At 35.2% G+C, this 16,880-nt stretch overlaps 1 protein-coding gene across 1 annotated transcript in view; it reads right to left on the bottom strand.

The window, feature by feature from the left end:
• Positions 1-16,880, bottom strand: part of KALRN (kalirin RhoGEF kinase) — a 315,007-nt gene that overhangs the window by 112,434 nt on the left and 185,693 nt on the right. Inside the window, 1 exon segment of the mRNA XM_039323763.1 lies at positions 15,821-15,923. Coding sequence (XP_039179697.1) covers positions 15,821-15,923 — 103 coding nt within the window.

Genomic DNA, 16,880 nt, shown 5'->3' with positions numbered 1-16,880 from the left:
CCTTGCAGGGGCTTCTAAATATGAAACAGCCATATGAACAATTTTCAACTATATATAGTCTCTCTCCTCACTTCTGATTTACAATAGGCTTACAAAATAAACAACAAAATGAATTAAATCCATTGTGTATTTTTCAAAGAACTGAGGAGTTTCATCTTTGTATGTTTATCTAAATAAGGACAAATCTCAACAGAAATGACACCTGTTCAACAACAGAAGCTTCCCATCACTAATATTCTCAAGTAAAAGAAGAGAAATATGGCAGATTAACTCTGTTAAAAGTGAATGCTTGTTTGCTTATTAAACACCAACCTTCCTGTGTTCACACATGCAAATTCATATTTTAAAATATACCGGTACTGTAAATCCTCCCTAAATAGTAGGATTTTATAGTGGGCTTACATATTAAAACCTTCAGACTCAACATCAACATCACGAACACATCAACCACACATAATTTTTTAGGTGACCGCCCACACATTTTGGAATGTTTCTCTAAGCAGCAATTCTATAGTTTTTGAAGCTTATTAATCAGTGAGTAATCTCAAGGAACAATAAATAATTGAGCATTTCAATAACTTCAGCTCTTATGAGCCACAAATACTTTGTAGTATATATACTGTCTGAAAGCTATTATTTAATGTCCAATCAGTTGTCATAATAGCTCATGGGTGAATACACGGGAATGGAAAGCTCAGTAAGTGAAGGCAAAAGTATTATAAGCATAGATTTAAAATTTGAGAATTATTTCATTCCATGATATAATGACTATCCACCAGGGAATTTTAAAAATTAGGGGAATTAATTGTGAACTTAGTGTTATGTTTGGTAAATTACATCTATCTCATGGAACTCTGAGCAGCTCATAATCCCCTGAAATGAAACAACCTGTTTACAATATAAGACCTTGAGGAACAGTATTTTTTTAAAGAGCACATCAGTGGAGAGAATGACAGAATTGCTTTTATGAACCAATGCCAAAATTCAAGCACTTGAGTCTTTATCGAAGCAGAACATTAAAAGAACAAATGAAATGTTAAATAAAATTATATTTCCATTGGTGTGACCATCCAGAAATATGAATATTGAGAATTCCCCATTTGTAATTAAACTACAGTTTCTATCAGATGTGAACGAAACACAACAGTTTAGATTTTTTTTTAAAAAAAGAGGGTAAACAAATTAATAGGAGAGCAGGTTATCCATAATTATCAGTCATAATGGCTGTATGTTGCCTAATGATTCATAGGCAGCATACTTTCATATTAACTGCTGGGAAGCAACACAGGCATTCTCCCATCTTTCCTATTCATATTAATTATTGTACTGATTGCTAAACTAAATTTGTCTTTAAACTGATCTAAGGCAGCTCTTCTGTTGATCTCATTGCAGATGGTATAAGAAAGATGAGAATATAAAGTTATTTCTGAAAAAAATATTGTTTATAAATTAGGGTGGAAGGGAGGAGTTGGCAGCACCAAAAAGTGAAATTAAAACAGCAAAAAGGACTGTAAAGATTATCCAACATGTACATTAGTCTTTTTCTGTGTAATGTCTTATTCTTGAATAATATAACCACCCTAACCACCACAATTCATAAATACTGTTTTCCATCTTTAGCTTTGGAGTTTGTTTGAAAGACAGTATGAACATTGCTGGCTTAAGTTGCACTAAAAGCCTTTCCTACCAAGGATTAGATGAGTTCTACAAATCTCAAGCCTTTATGTCATTTAAACTGAAGAAAAAACCTTATCATTCTGACAGTTCCCAAGAAAACCAGTCACTTCCATTATCTTCATGCCCAAAGTAAGTTTCATAGGACTTGGGCTAGGTGATGGTATCAGTAAATACTTGGCTAATCAAAAGTTTGATCACTTGTAGGAAAGAAGAATACCCATAATGAATGAGTGATTTGCCATTTTCTTTCTCTAAGGTTCTGTCACACATCCTGTCTAGATCAGAATGAGGAACCCTTTTGCTCCCAGGATGCACATCAAGGAAAAACAGTGGATTGATAGCAACAATGAAAACATTCACACTTGGCAACTTGTCAAAAAGCTACTTGGCCAGGTTTTGGAATCATGTCTACTCCAACTTGTTACCCCGAAGTATATCCTTATATCCTTTGTCTCAACATAGTTGTATTCCCAATAATACACTAAACAGCATATTGACAGGCTGTCAGGAAACGAAGTGCTGGAAAAACAGAAAGAAAATATAGAAGCAGAGCTGCAATGTGATAGATATTAAGTTCCACATTCTTTAAATGCATTATCTCAATACATATACTCTAATACAAGTTGGTATAGTGGTTAAGGCATTAGGCTAGAAATAACTTCTACTTTCACCTTAGGCAAACAACCAGCTGAGAGATTTAGGGCCAATTACTCTCTCTCAGCTCTAGGAGAAGCCCAAGAAGGCAATGATAAACCACTGCTGAAATCTTGCCAAGATAATTGCATGGGTTTGTCCAGGTGGTTATCAGAAGTCTCAAAGGTGTGCAGTAACAAAAAAACTCTCTCTGTGTGTGTGTGTGTGTGTGTGTCTGTGTGTTTTAATGAATATTAGGGTATTTATAACATAAATTAGATTTAAGCTAGAAAGTTCCTGCTTTGCAATTAAGCCTTCATAGTATGATAACTTAGAAAGAAACAAGAAAGAACAAACATATGAACTAATTCTAAATTGCTTTAAATAAATAAATATGCATCTTACCCATAACAAAAACATTAAAAAATATGCTGAAAATAGATTCAATATCTTGGTCAATAGATGCTGATGCCACTATTGATTTTTACAACACGAGTTATTAGATTATCATCCAATTCTGCATGATATGAGGGAAAAAAACTTTGTTTTATCATTACTGATAACTGGAAATGTTCAACACAGAAATGGCAATGTTTCACTATAATGTTCTCAAACCTACAATGTAAAGCAATGATCATATAGATATTATAGTGTAAATTATTATTTTTAGTTTTAATGCTAACATATTATTTTTATAAGTTTCAGTTAATTTGTTGGAGTTGTATTCTCATACGAATATGGGGATGCTGTATATGCATAACATATAAACCTTCATGAAAACTAAACAAATCAAGTAGAAGGTTACAAGAACTTCTAAATCCTAATTTTGTTCCAGTGTATTCCTTTACCCTGATTTTTTTTTTAAAAAAAAGACAGAGAAGGTGAGGCTAGTTTTATTACCAGTCTGAAAGTAATAAATGACCAAATGAGAATTTATTCACATTACCCTTTTAATAAGGATCAACGATAGGAAACATTAACATCACAATGACTTCTAGCTAGAGGACTACCTTACATATTGCTGTTTATATGTTTTTACCACTATGATGAGAGTTCTAATTTTGAACTACCATTGCAAAAAGGATAATATACTGTCTTTCAACAGTACAACCTAAAGCCAGCAGTAAATTATACCGTCCCCTAGTTATAATCATAACATTTTATATTCCTATATAAAATGATTAGGTAAAATGTAATGATGAAAGATGAAATTCCCACTTGACACGGTAACATAATTTACGATTATGATATGCACTAATTCATTTTAGTAAAGTTTCCACATACATTAATATTTCATATTTATAAAAAGCAATAGTTTGCTTAGTAGCAGGCGAATAATTTCTGAAAGTTTTGCCCCCACTGCTACTCTCTTATGATGAGCAAGATAATTATGTGGATGACATGAGGAAGTACATTAGCTTTTCTGTTCATTTTCTAGACGTGGTTGACTGAATAACATAGGAGCAGCAAGACAAAATTGCTTCTTAAACTTTTCCTGTAGGAATACAAATACTACAGTAGTCTATTTCATTTTCACAAATGCCCTTTCAGTTAAAAAACAAACCTTCACATACAAAGCTATAAATATAAACCAAATGAAACCCATCTTTCTGAAGAGAGAGAAAATAAACAATATTTCTCTCTTCTAATCAAACCAAGAGTTGCAATGGTGTATTTTCTGATAGAGTTTTAATAGTTAATTTAATAGCTGACTCTGCCATGGGTAAGATTTTTATCCAATGTGAGATACAGTATGAAGAAAAGGGAAGGGGTTCAAGTCATACTCACTTTCTTGATCTGTTTTGATTGCTTCAAACCGATCCATTTTAACATTCTGCTTCTTTGTTCGCAGCAGCTTCTTTGAGCTGAACGCAAAACTGAAAGGGTTTCTATTTCTTTTCCTTTTTCTCTGCCACTCCTTCCTAGTCTGATTGCTTAATGAAGTTTAATAGGTTTATTTTGTATTTCACTATCATTTCTGAAGAAATACTTTGTACCACCACTGCAACCTCTGTGCTAGGAACTAGGGTTTCAGGGACAGCCATTCTGCTTACAGCAAGATCACATGTTCTACAGAATTACCTCGTGATTTGCAGATGTCATAGAAGCCATTATTTGTAGAAGCAAATACTCCACAAACATGACTTTGTAGAGAGGATGGTTAAATGAAAAAAAGACATTTGATGGGGATATTAATTTTTAATATGGCTTTTTTTCAAGCTGCCTGAATGACATTGGGTAGCTGATGATACCTGATGAATTAAAGCATTTTAATTCATGGTCTTTCAGTATCTGCACTAAACTAATACTAAAACAAATAGATCAGTGATGGCGAACCTTTTAGAGACTGAGTGCCCAAACTGCAACCCAAAACCCACTTATGTATCGTCGGGTGCCAGGTGGGCGTGGCCCATTGGGTGGGCGTGGCCCATTGGGTGGGCATGGCTTCAGTGATAATGGCAGACTGGGTGGGACTATAAAGTTCAATCAATCAATTCCAACTTTGCGAGATCTTTTTTTTTCCTCGTGAGAAGTTGAAATTGATTGATGGAACATTTTTTTTTTTTTTGCACACGGCGGCGGAGGCCTAAAGCAAAAAGGTTTTATAAAACCCAGCTGAAGGCCTAGGACTGGGGCAACAGTGCGCGTGCCCACAGAGAAGGCTCTGCGTGCCACCTGTGGCACGTATGCCATAGGTTCACCACCACAGAAATAGACTATAAATAAGGTGAAGGGGGAAACACTGTGAATTCTATTATATGTATCTTTATTTTTTCTTATACTGCAATACTGTCTATCATTTATTTGGATCTAAATCTATTCCAAGTGAAAAAAAAACTGATATCCCAGTGAACTTGCCCTTGTCTTACCAGGAAGCTTACCCGACACTTTAGAATAAATGACCTGCTGGCCAAGCTTTTATATGAATTTCTTCTGAACAAATCTTGTGGGTGGTAAGCTGGTGTAGAAATGATTAACAAAAGAATCTGCAATAAAAGCCCTTTGAAATGCTGACTAACTGTTAAGTAAATTGAAAAAAAGTTGATAAAGCCTTTAAACTTTTACGAGTACCTTCCCACTCTATGTACAATAGCTGCTACAGAATAAAGTTCTGGATTTCATTGATACAATTATTTCACAAAGGGTTTTCTCATATCGTCTTCAGAACACAAAAATCTCATTATTTCTTTGTAACAGGGAAGCATGTATTTATCCCCCAATTCACGGTGTATAAACAAGTGGGGAGGAGGTATGTGGGGAGGAGGCGTGGGATCTGGTGGGGTAGGAGAGCAGCCAAAGACCTGGGGGCAACCCAAGGCTTGGGTACCTAGAGGGTAGGAGAGATCTTGGGAAACATGAGGCAGATGACCTGAGCCAGCACTACACCTCCCGAGGCCTCTACTGCCCTGAGGCATCCTATACCCTGCTTAATGACCCCATTGTCATTAAGCATGGTGTTCCCATGGGTGCTTTGCTTAACAATCATCTTGACTTGCAACCATTAATGGGCAGACTACATTATGTCTGGACATCAAGGACCAGTGCTTTTTTTCTAAAAAAAAAAAAAAAAAGGTGCCGGAACTCACACATGGCATACACCCACCTTGCCTACCCTACAAGGTTCAATCCAAAAAAGGTGCCGGAACTCCATTCTGGGTGTTCTGTGATAAAAAAAACCCCTGCCAAGAACTATCTGTACTTCTACAGGAGTCATCTAAAACATACAGTGTAAGCACTGTAACAGCTGTTTAAATCAGATTTTATTCTCAAATATATAAAGCACTATCTTCATTTGGTAAATAAATGTAGCTGGTATATATTCAGAAGTAAAGAGTTGTAAAAAAATTGCAAAGGCCATGAAAAAGGACAAAATGACCAGCTATAAGAACAGTGTGACCTATCACTATCCAAAGTAATAATCACAATATCTTTCTAATTACAGTGCTGTAATTTAAAACCTGTAAATATAGTAATATCATTCTAAACTTAAATGAGAAATTGTGTTTTAAACTTGCTGACAAGATCATCTGCCCTGCAATATAAGTGTATTCACTACATGTATATTCAATATTTCTGTCCACGTAGCTTTGTTTAGAATAGTTTCATTAACTGTTTTCTTTAAAGATTCAGTGATACCTGGACAGAAGGAAGAGTTAACATAGTAAAAGGGAGCTACATTATATGGTGACTGAGATATGGGCCAACTTAAGATCAGATGGTGGTTATTATAAAATCTTTTTTATGGTTTATACTACAAACATGACCATGTCTACAAAGTATTAATCCTTTAGATCAAATTTGGCTTTTTAGGAAGAAAAATTACAGTAATTATTAATGGCCTTTTCAAGGTATGCAATTAATATCTCTGAAGCTTTCCTTTTCTTAGTAATCTTTTACTCCAGTGCATCATCACCACCCTCATTCAAGAAGCTTGAAGATGTTTCGCTTCTCATCCAAGAAGCTTCTTCAGCTCTTCTTGGATGAGAAACGAAACGCCTTTAAAGAAAAAAACAAGAAAAAGAAAAAGCATCTTTGGGAAAACTATGACCTAGATGACTGAGAATCTCCATAGACAAGAAGCTTGACACTTTCAATCTTTTGATCAACAAATTTACCCAAACTTATTATAATGAATTCCTTAAATTCCACATCCCGATTTGCTGATTTTTTGAATCTGATTAGTTCATTTTTGTTAACTAATCAGAGAGATATATATTTCACTGAAGAATAATACCCCTCTTTCAAGATAAATATAATTTGGAACACATTCTATAATGTTATCAAAACATGCCCAGCTAATAAAATAAATGAAGTACAGTGGAACAACCTGCCTTAACCAGTGGAACCACCTGCCTCCAGAAGCAGTGAATGCTCCAACACTGGAAGTTTTTAAGAAGAGACTGGACAGCCATTTGTCTGAAATGGTATAGGGTTTCCTGCCTGAGCAGGGGGTTGGACTAGATGACCTCCAAGGTCCCTTCCAACTTTACTACTACTATTACTACTACTACTACTACTACTACTACTACTATTATCTATTATTATCTATTATTATTACATGTATACCTATAACAGAAAATAATTGAGTGAATTTCTTGACAAGTATTCTTAAGATTACTTACTAAAGACTTCACCCCTTGAGAACTGATTAAACCTAAACACAATGACATCACTCTAATCTTGTATATTAATTTCTTACTAAGCAACTGGGTAAGATAACTGCTATGCTACTGGGCTAAATAAGATTAATAATTGTTGGGGCATACTCCATCAATACAAATGGAATGCCTAAATGTCTCCAATTATTATTTTCTTTGCCAAATATATCAAGTATTGGGACATAAATGAATGTAACAGCTAAGGACTCTTGTATAAGATATTCAAGCATTTCAATTACTCATTCTATATTAATATGCAGCTTATTCTTTTATAAAATAATAAGCAAGCAAAACTTCAGTCATAAATCCTGAACATAGATTGATTAATAATCTGCAAATCACAAGCTCATTTAAGCGAACAGCTGGATAGTTGGAATTTATTTTATTTATTTATTTATTTATTTTATATTATTTCTATATCATCACATTCCAGAGCAACACCGATAGTTTATGAGCTTAGATTTTTCGTTGTTTTGGATTGCATTTGGTTTTTATTCAGTTTGATCCAATGGAATGTTGAAAAATAAATTTGTTAAGGGCCCAATCATTCTGTCATCAAGACCCAACAAAAGAAGCTGAGGAACAGAGGAAAGAAACAAACTTCAAAAGCATTGCTATCAAGGAGATAGGAGCAACAGTTTGGAAGACTCTTACTCTTCCTATAATAGAGCAGACCGCTTTTTAAGAAGTTGGAAATAATTCCAGTTGTCATGATCTGCATGCTTTCCAAAATTGGTTACTTTTTAAAAAAAAATAATATTAATTGCCTTAGAAGTCATCAACTTAGCCATACTCAAAGATGAGTGGTTCTTTGAATATAAGAAATAAAAGAGACAGCTGCATGCTCTCAACATTATCCTTCTTCCTAACTTTGGATTGCATTTTATTACCTCAAAATTCTATTCTGTTAACAGTTTGTTGTAAATTTAGGGACAGTGTAGTGTCAAGTTCAGAGCTTCTCTTTCCCTAATATACTTTGTACACTGGCAAGTTTTTATGTATTTATTATGAATATATTAATCATTTTAAGGAGTAAAGGCTTCTTAAAACAATTTATAAAACAATGTGAAACCATAAGGGAGAATTCAAATTCAAAATATAAATCATACAGTTAAGCTAAAAAAAGCAACAAATCTAAAAATGGTTGTAGCAGAGCGACAAACTGCAGAATCCTTAGCAGGTATTTTCGTCTCTTTGGGCATGGAGAGTGTTATAAGGATGGACAGTATGTTAACAAAAATCCAATCTCTTCCTAGTTTTTATTGCAGGTATGGGCAGAATATTTGAATGGGAAGATAGAGTCCATACTAAGATTCCATCATTTTGTTCTCAGAGGCAAACCTATCATTGTACTTAATACACGCTAAACATATTTGTGATGTTTTTATATTCCTCCTTTCAGTGAATCTGATTTTTGTCTGAAGTTATGTTTCCATTAACAAACCTCAAGGTCAGTAATATCATGTTTAGACTAGTGAGGAAGCTAGTTGAATAAATATGGCTGGGAGTGGACATAACACATCAATATCTAAAGCAGGTCTTCTCATCTTCCATGACATTTTCTGTACCTGCCTATCTTTATTTCTGCAAAACAAACCCCAGCACTTGCCCTCACCTCTCCCACGTTCTACTGAAATGTATTCTGCAAACTATTCACAGCATGAAACTAGCTATAGGATAAAAAAACACATTGTTATTCTTGACCTTTTATGATCCGCAGAAATACAGAAGGAACAGCAGTTGAATAACATTAATAAAAGATTCAGCAGGCTCTCCTGCAACGTTTCCCTATCCTCTTAACTACTGCACGTAGCAATGATTTTTTAACAGATGGAGGAAATGATATTGAAAAAGAACCCTCTGAAGTTACTAGTGACGTATATACTGTCCTCTAGGTGGAAACATGTAGGATCATTCAAATTCAAATTATTACAATTAGAAGGGTAAACTTCACAAACACTGAAAGAATTTAGCTCTCCCATTCAGCATCGAACCTCAAACATAGCAATGTAAAAATAGTATTTCTCATAAGTCTTGAGAGTAGGAAACAAGTTTCAAACTGCTGTATTATTGATTCATTTGTATAATAATAATAATAACAACAACAACAACAACAATAAAGTTGGAAGGGACCTTGGAGAACATCTAGTCCAACCCCCTGCTCAGGCAGGAAACCCTATACCATTACAGAGGAATGGCTGTCCAGTCTCTTCTTAAAAATTTCCAATGTTGGAGCATTCACCGCTTCTGGAGGCAGGTTGTTCCACTGGTTAATTGTTCTATCAGGAAGTTTCTCCTTAGTTCTAGGTTGCTTCTCTCCTTGATTAGTTTCCATCCGTTGCTTCTTGTCCTGCCTTCAGACGCTTGTGTCACCCCTAGTTCTTCTTTTCATTAAATTAGACATACCCGATTCCAGCATCCGTTCCTTATATGTTTTAGCCTCCAGTCCCCTAAACATTTTTGTTGCTCTTCTCTATACTCTTTCTAGAGTCTCAACGTCTTTTTTACATCGTAGTGACCAAAACTGGATTCCAAGTGTGGCCTTACCAAGGCATTGTAAAGTGGTATTAATACTTCACGTGATCTAGATTCTATCCCTCTGTTAATGCAGCCCAGCACTGTGTTGGCTTTTTTGGCAGCTGCAGCACACTGCTGGCTCATATTTATATGATTGTCCACTAGGATTCTGAGATCCCTCTCACAGTTACTACTATTGAGCCAGGAACCACCTATACTATACCTGTACATTTGGTTTTTCTTGCCTAAATGTAGAACCTTACTTTTTTCACCATTGAATTTCATTTTGTTAGATAACGCCCAATGTTCAAGTCTGTCCAGATCCTCCTGTATCTTAAGCCTGTCTTCTGGAGTGCTGGCTATTCTTGCCAGCTTGGTGTTGTCTGCAAATTTGATGAGTTCCCCATCTATCCCCTTGTCCAAATTGTTGATGAAGATGTTGAAGAGCACTGGGCCTAGAGCAGAGCCCTGGGATACCACACTACATACTTCCCTCCATGTAGATGCAGTTCCATTGAGGACCACACGCTGAGTATGGCCGGTCAGCCAGCTATGAATCCATCTGGTGGTGATGCTGTTTAACCCACACTTTTCTATCTTATCAGGTAGTAGGTTGTGATCTACTTTATCAAATGCCTTACTGAAATCCAAATAAATTATATCCACAGCATTCCTCTGGTCCAGTAATTTTGTCACTTGGTCAAAGAACGCGATAATATTTATCTGGCATGATTTGTTTTTTGACAAACCTGTGTTGGCTTTTAGTAATGACTTTGTTTGCCTCTAAGTGTTCACTGATTTGTTGTTTGATTATCTTTTCCAGAATCTTCCCTTGTATTGAGGTCCGGCTGATAGGTCTGTAGTTTTCTGGATCCATTTTTCCCCCTTTTTTGAAGATGGGAACTACATCAGCTCTTTTCCAGTCCTCTGGTAGTTCCCCAGTGCTCCAGGATCTTTGAAAAATATAGTTCAGTGGTTCTGAGATCACATCTGCCAGTTCCTTGAGAACCTTGGTCTGTAATCCATCTGGTTCTGGTGATCTGAACTTGTCTGGGCTGGACAGGTGCTCACTTCCATTTTCTTGCCTATCTTAACTTGTGTTTCTAATCTGTTTTTTACGGTACTGTCTTTGATAGGTTGGACTGTTTTTTCCCTTTGTGTAAAGACAGATGCAAAAAATGAGTTAAACAGTTCTGCTTTCTCCCTGTTGCTTGTCACCTTCTTGCCACTTTCCCCCACTAATGGACCAATCATTTCCTTAACTTTTTTCTTGTTTTTCTCATGTTGAAAGAAACTTTTTTTGTTATTCTTGACTTTAGTTGCAAGCCTTAGTTCATTTTGAGCCTTAGCTTTCCTCACTTCATCTTTGCAGGCTTGGGCTATTTGCTGATATTCTGCCTTAGTTAAATGCCTCTCTTTCCCCTTTTTATAGTTGTCCTTTTTATCTTTCAATTTATCAGAGAGTTCTTTATGCAGCTATGCTGGTTTCTTTTGAGAGCTGTTATTTTTTTATTTTTGTTGGTATTGTGCTAGACTGGGCTTTTATTATCTCACTTTTCAAAATTTCCCAAGCTTCTTGAGTTGTTTTCCCCTTGAGGATTCTCATCTATGGAATCCTACCCAAGCCCTCTCTAAGTTTATTGAAATTAGCTCTCTTAAAGTCCAAGACTCTAGTTTGACTGTGTTCTATTGCTTGTGCTTCCATAATGTTGAATTGTAATATTGCATGATCACTTCCACCCAAGGTTCTTGTGGCTTCAACACCTTCTATCATTTCATCTCTGTTAGTGAGGATTAGATCCAATATGGCTAATCCCCTAGTTCCCTTCTCTACTTTTTGGGAGACAAAGTTGTCTGCTAGGTTTGTCAGGAATCTGTTTGATCTTCCACTTGGTGCAGAGTTTATCTCCCAGTTGATATCAGAGTAATTAAAGTCCCCCATTACTATTGTGATGTACTTCCTACATACCTTAATTAGCTGATTAGCAAAAAGTTCATCTATTTCCTCTGTTTGGTTGGGTGGCCTATAGTATACACCTATAGCAATGTCATCCCCCCCCTTTTATATTGACCCAAATGCATTCAAGACAGTTTTCGTCATTGTTGTGCTCTATTTCTGTAGAGATGTAGTTATTTCTTACATTTAGTGCAACTCCACCTCGTCTTTTGTTTGGTCTGTTTCTTTTAAATAAGTTAAATCCCTCTAGCTGCATGTTTCATCCCACCATGTTTCCGTAATGGCAACAATATCATATCTGCCCTCATTTACCTGAATTTCTAGTTCACCCTGTTTACTGTTCATATAGTGCTTTCCACCCAAGTAAATCCTTTGATGATCAACGCTTTCAGGCATTATACTCAACTGAAGCACATGCTGGGAGATGGGGGCAAATCACATGAGTAGTTTTATGTGGCTAAATGGGGGGAGGGTCATAACGTGGCATTGCACATTCAGGAAGCTGTTAGTTAAACTCTGTTTAAAAGCAGATGGCTATAATCTAAATTTATACTTCTGGCTCATGCTGTGGATTATTTGCTTATATAAATAGTGAAAAAACCCAATAGCAACAGGAGAATTTATTCTCACTCATGCCCATTCTAACTCTCTGCCAACTAAATGTGAAGAAATGACTTCCTGCTGCTTCAAATTAATAGTTTAAACAACTGAAGTATTTTAATCTTCCTTTTTTTAAACAGACCATTATTCTATAGCTCATTCTAATGACATTTAATGGATTCCAGAAATGGATACCAATAACCCTTCTTAAATAGAAATAGAAGACAAATTAATTTGATTATAGTAAGACTGAATGAATAGATAAGCTAGATTGCAATTATTTGTACAGTCTGCACTTCTCTAAATTTCATAATACAGGGACTTGATAAAATAGTATATGCTAGGAAAATATTACATTAATAATAACAATAATTTCTTTGTATGCTACCTACCGCTCAATACCTCAATGACTCACAACAATCAAATAATTTATAATAAAATCAATAAAACAAAAAATAAAGATAAATTAAAATGTACATATTAGGGATGTTATTAGATTCGGAAAGAATGCATTGAAAAAAGGGCCAACTTTGTATGGTTATGTGTGCTTTAACATGCACACATAAAAACATTCAGGATTTCAAATAGATAATGAAAAAGAAATAAGAAACTCTTGTAAAACTGAGACAAAGTGAAAAAGCTAACTGTAATAAAAAGCAAAATCATCCATTCCTATTATATACGTTAAAGCTTACCCTACACAGAGAGAATGGTATAGCCTAGAATTTTATTTACAAAACTGCTTTGATGATCTTAGACTATGAAAAGTAGGTTGGAAAAACATGGAGTTGAATAGTTTGATAATGGTAAATGGAAGTGTTAACAGCATGCCAGCTACAGTGTTGTAGCATTATTGTGTGGTTATGACTGATCATTATTTAAATTTACAAGTTTTCCATTGCATTCACTATTCCTATAGCTTTTGCAGGGGGGTACCAAGGAAAGTAGCCATGTAGAGGACCCTTATGATGATGAGTATGTATCATGTGGTGCTATATGTAGGTACATGTACTGGTGCCAATGTACAATTTAAATGTCACCACAGCAGGAACACTAAGGAAATAATTGTACTAAAATTATATTACTACAAAAGTGGAAACATACTAGAATAAAGAATGAAGCTGGTGAGGCAGGAACAAACAATTTCCATGCTAATGAGAACTGTTAACAATGGCCAAGTTTCCAATTTTGAAAGGCAGGAGGAAAAAGTCTAAAATTTAAACCTTGGAGCACAGACTTGGATAAGATTTTTATTTTTATATGTTGCAGTGGGCAAATACAATGACTAGATGGCTTCATCCTTGTTCCTAATAAAGAGGCTAATCTCGCTATCCTGTGTCTGTGAGCCTTTTGCCAGTAAGACAATTCCTGAATGAAGGATTAAGAACCTGGAAAGTCAAGATTTAATTGTTTCAGCATGTTGCGTGGCAACTGAGATGTTGATTGAGGAAGAGCAAATGGAAAATCACAGAGGCCGAATTTACTCTTATTGCAGCATTCTGAACAAGAGAAGTTTCTCCTGTTGTGCAGAAAATGGATATCAGCAAAGTGATAGGAATAAACCAATTGCTTTACTTATTGTGTCTGAAATATACACAAATCAAGACAACATTCTTTGGCTATGACAATAGCATCCACAGAAGGGGTGAAAACAGGTAAGACTATGGTCTAAGGCTAAGCCCTGCCTCTTTTGTGTGTACATTGATATTGCACGCACATAGAAAGGTTTTAGCCTTGCTGCTTTTACTTGTTTTGACTTCTATGAATAATACTGGCAGTTGGTTTTCTAAAACCTTGACTATTTCTTAAATGAAAGTATTGTGCAACCAATGTAATTAATGAGTTCACTTATCTCTAATCATAAAAATGAAGTACATAGAAAAATGGTCTCAAAATAAGTAAAGACAAGAAGCTTTCAGATACCCATGATCCATGTACTCGCTGAGCCTATTGACTACAAAGGATAATATCATTCACACTTTATATGGGAAAGAAACCAATTATACTGGCATATACAGGCAGTATTTTATTTGTGTAATTTAGAAATACTATTTAAATTAAATTAAATTACTCATTTAAGATTTATTCCTGTTACCCAGACTGATTCTCCAAATAGATAAAATGTCTTATCATTATCATCAATGCCATTTCCAAATATCTCATACATGAAATGTTTATTCAGGCAATAAAACTTTATATCACTGCTCCTTTTGAAAGAAACATCGAACCAGATATCAAATGACAATTTAATCTGAAACACATGACATTTTAGCTGTGGAGAAAAAAAAAAAACTATAGCAAAAAATAATAGCAAAGAAATTTCTTGCCTTCTAGTTCGTCCAAACAATTTCTTCATCATTCTATGATGCAATTTGAATTTTATACTTTGGGCCCCATATTCCAAAATGTGCACCTGTTTTCACAACTGATAGTCTGTCCCCTTGAATATTAACTTCAAAAGGCTTGTAGTCCATCTGTACTAAAATCTTTGTCAACCTCTCCTTACTGCCCTCCAATTTTCTCTGGAAAGCTTTGTGTCACTGGGCTTGCAGCAAATATGAACACACACACAAATACACACACAAAATTGTGCTGTGTCTTCTGAGATCTGCTTTCTGAAAATGCAAATGAGGCTACCATAACACAAATTTTCAGCATGCATAGCATCTGCAGCCCAACATTCATACCTTTAAAACCAAACAAAGATAGCAAACTGTTCAAGGGGGCAACAGATAGCTTTACTGAAACAAACAAAAACCAAAACATTTGGTTTTTTGTTTGTTTCAGTGAAGCTGTCAGTTGCCCCCTTGAACAGTTTGCTATCTTTTTGGATTTTGATTTTGTTGTGAATTCTCTGAAATCAAGTTGGCCCTCCTAATTTGCCCATGACACTCTGTTCTTTTTCTGCCATTTTTCCTATCTTTGTTCAAAAGCAGTATGTGCTCCATGAACAACAAAATGTGAAAGACTCTTGAGCATCTTCCATTGTGAAGGTCAGCAAACATATCACACAGAATCTTGGTAGTTCTCTTAAAGGCATTATTTTAAAAACACTGATGCATAATTGACTTTTCTAGTATGCCTATGGTCGTAGAAAGTGGAGTAGCCAGTCACTTAGAAATATACTTATTATATGTGACAATTAATAAACAATCTATAGTTTATTTCTCAGCTATTGTTATTAATAATAATTCTATGAAGAAATGCCACTTAATTTTTGTCCCCCACCTATTCTTCTGTATTTTAGAGGTGTGAGATTTTCAAGAATAAATCCTACCTTGTCACTGTCTACTGTATTCTGAGAAGTCCTGGATGCAATTGAAATTGTGTCAGGCTGACTACTCCCATCTCCTTGGCTGTCAGCATCTTCACCTCCCTCTCTACAGAGGAAAAAACAAGAAGAAATTTCTTGAATGAATTTGAGAAGTGTTCAGGCACATTGTGAAGAAGTAGTTGTTCAGCTGATCACACATGTGTTACAACTTAGTCTGTAATTTAGAATACTGATGTCATCCCTACAGTGAGGTTAGTACATAATAACCACTTTTGCTCTTTAAAACTGACTACTCCAGGTTTACATAGTGACAACAACATATCTCAAAATAGCTCCATAATGAATGTGGCAAGCCAATGACCTGTTCTGCTTGGATTTCTCACTTAACCAAACCCAGCCATCTAAATTATAGTCCAGCTGTTTTGCAAAACCGATGTCAGTTCCTCAGTTCTCACATTTTCTGTTTAAATGATGAGGCTATTAAACTTTGAAAAATATACAAAATGAGCAAACTAATTTATTCTCCTTTTAAAATATTTCTAATAATTTGAAAGAGTATGGACTATTTTCCACCTTTCATTCCAATTTCTGTTTATAGGATTCTACTATAAGGAGCTTCAATACTAGAACCCTTTTTTAAAAATAAAAAAATAGAGGATATGAATCTTATAAAGTATGTTATCAATAATCTAATCTAATCAATACAGATTATTAATACAATGACTTCTAGGTTAGCATCTACTCCTGTGCCATTGTTTTAACATCATTTTAATCCTACCAAAACAAAGTACATAATCTGGACCCAGATAGATAGATAGATAGATAGATAGATAGATAGATAGATAGATAGATAGATAGATAGATAGATAGATAGATAGATAGACAGACAGATATATAGTTAGACAGACAGCCAGACAGCCAGCCAGACAGACAGATAATAGAGAGACATACAGATCTGGCTAAACATTACCTCACTAAACATATTTTCACCAATTACATTCCCCAAGGACTGCTCAGGAAATCTAAGCTTGATCTACCAAGTGCAAGATGCTAACTCTTATAG

This window comes from Crotalus tigris, unplaced genomic scaffold (genome assembly GCF_016545835.1).
Source record: "Crotalus tigris isolate CLP2741 ecotype Arizona unplaced genomic scaffold, ASM1654583v1 scf7180000024282.1769268, whole genome shotgun sequence".
In the NCBI taxonomy this organism is placed as follows: domain Eukaryota; kingdom Metazoa; phylum Chordata; class Lepidosauria; order Squamata; family Viperidae; genus Crotalus; species Crotalus tigris.
Note: the sequence above shows the minus strand (reverse complement) of the source record. Positions and strands in the feature narration are given on the sequence as shown.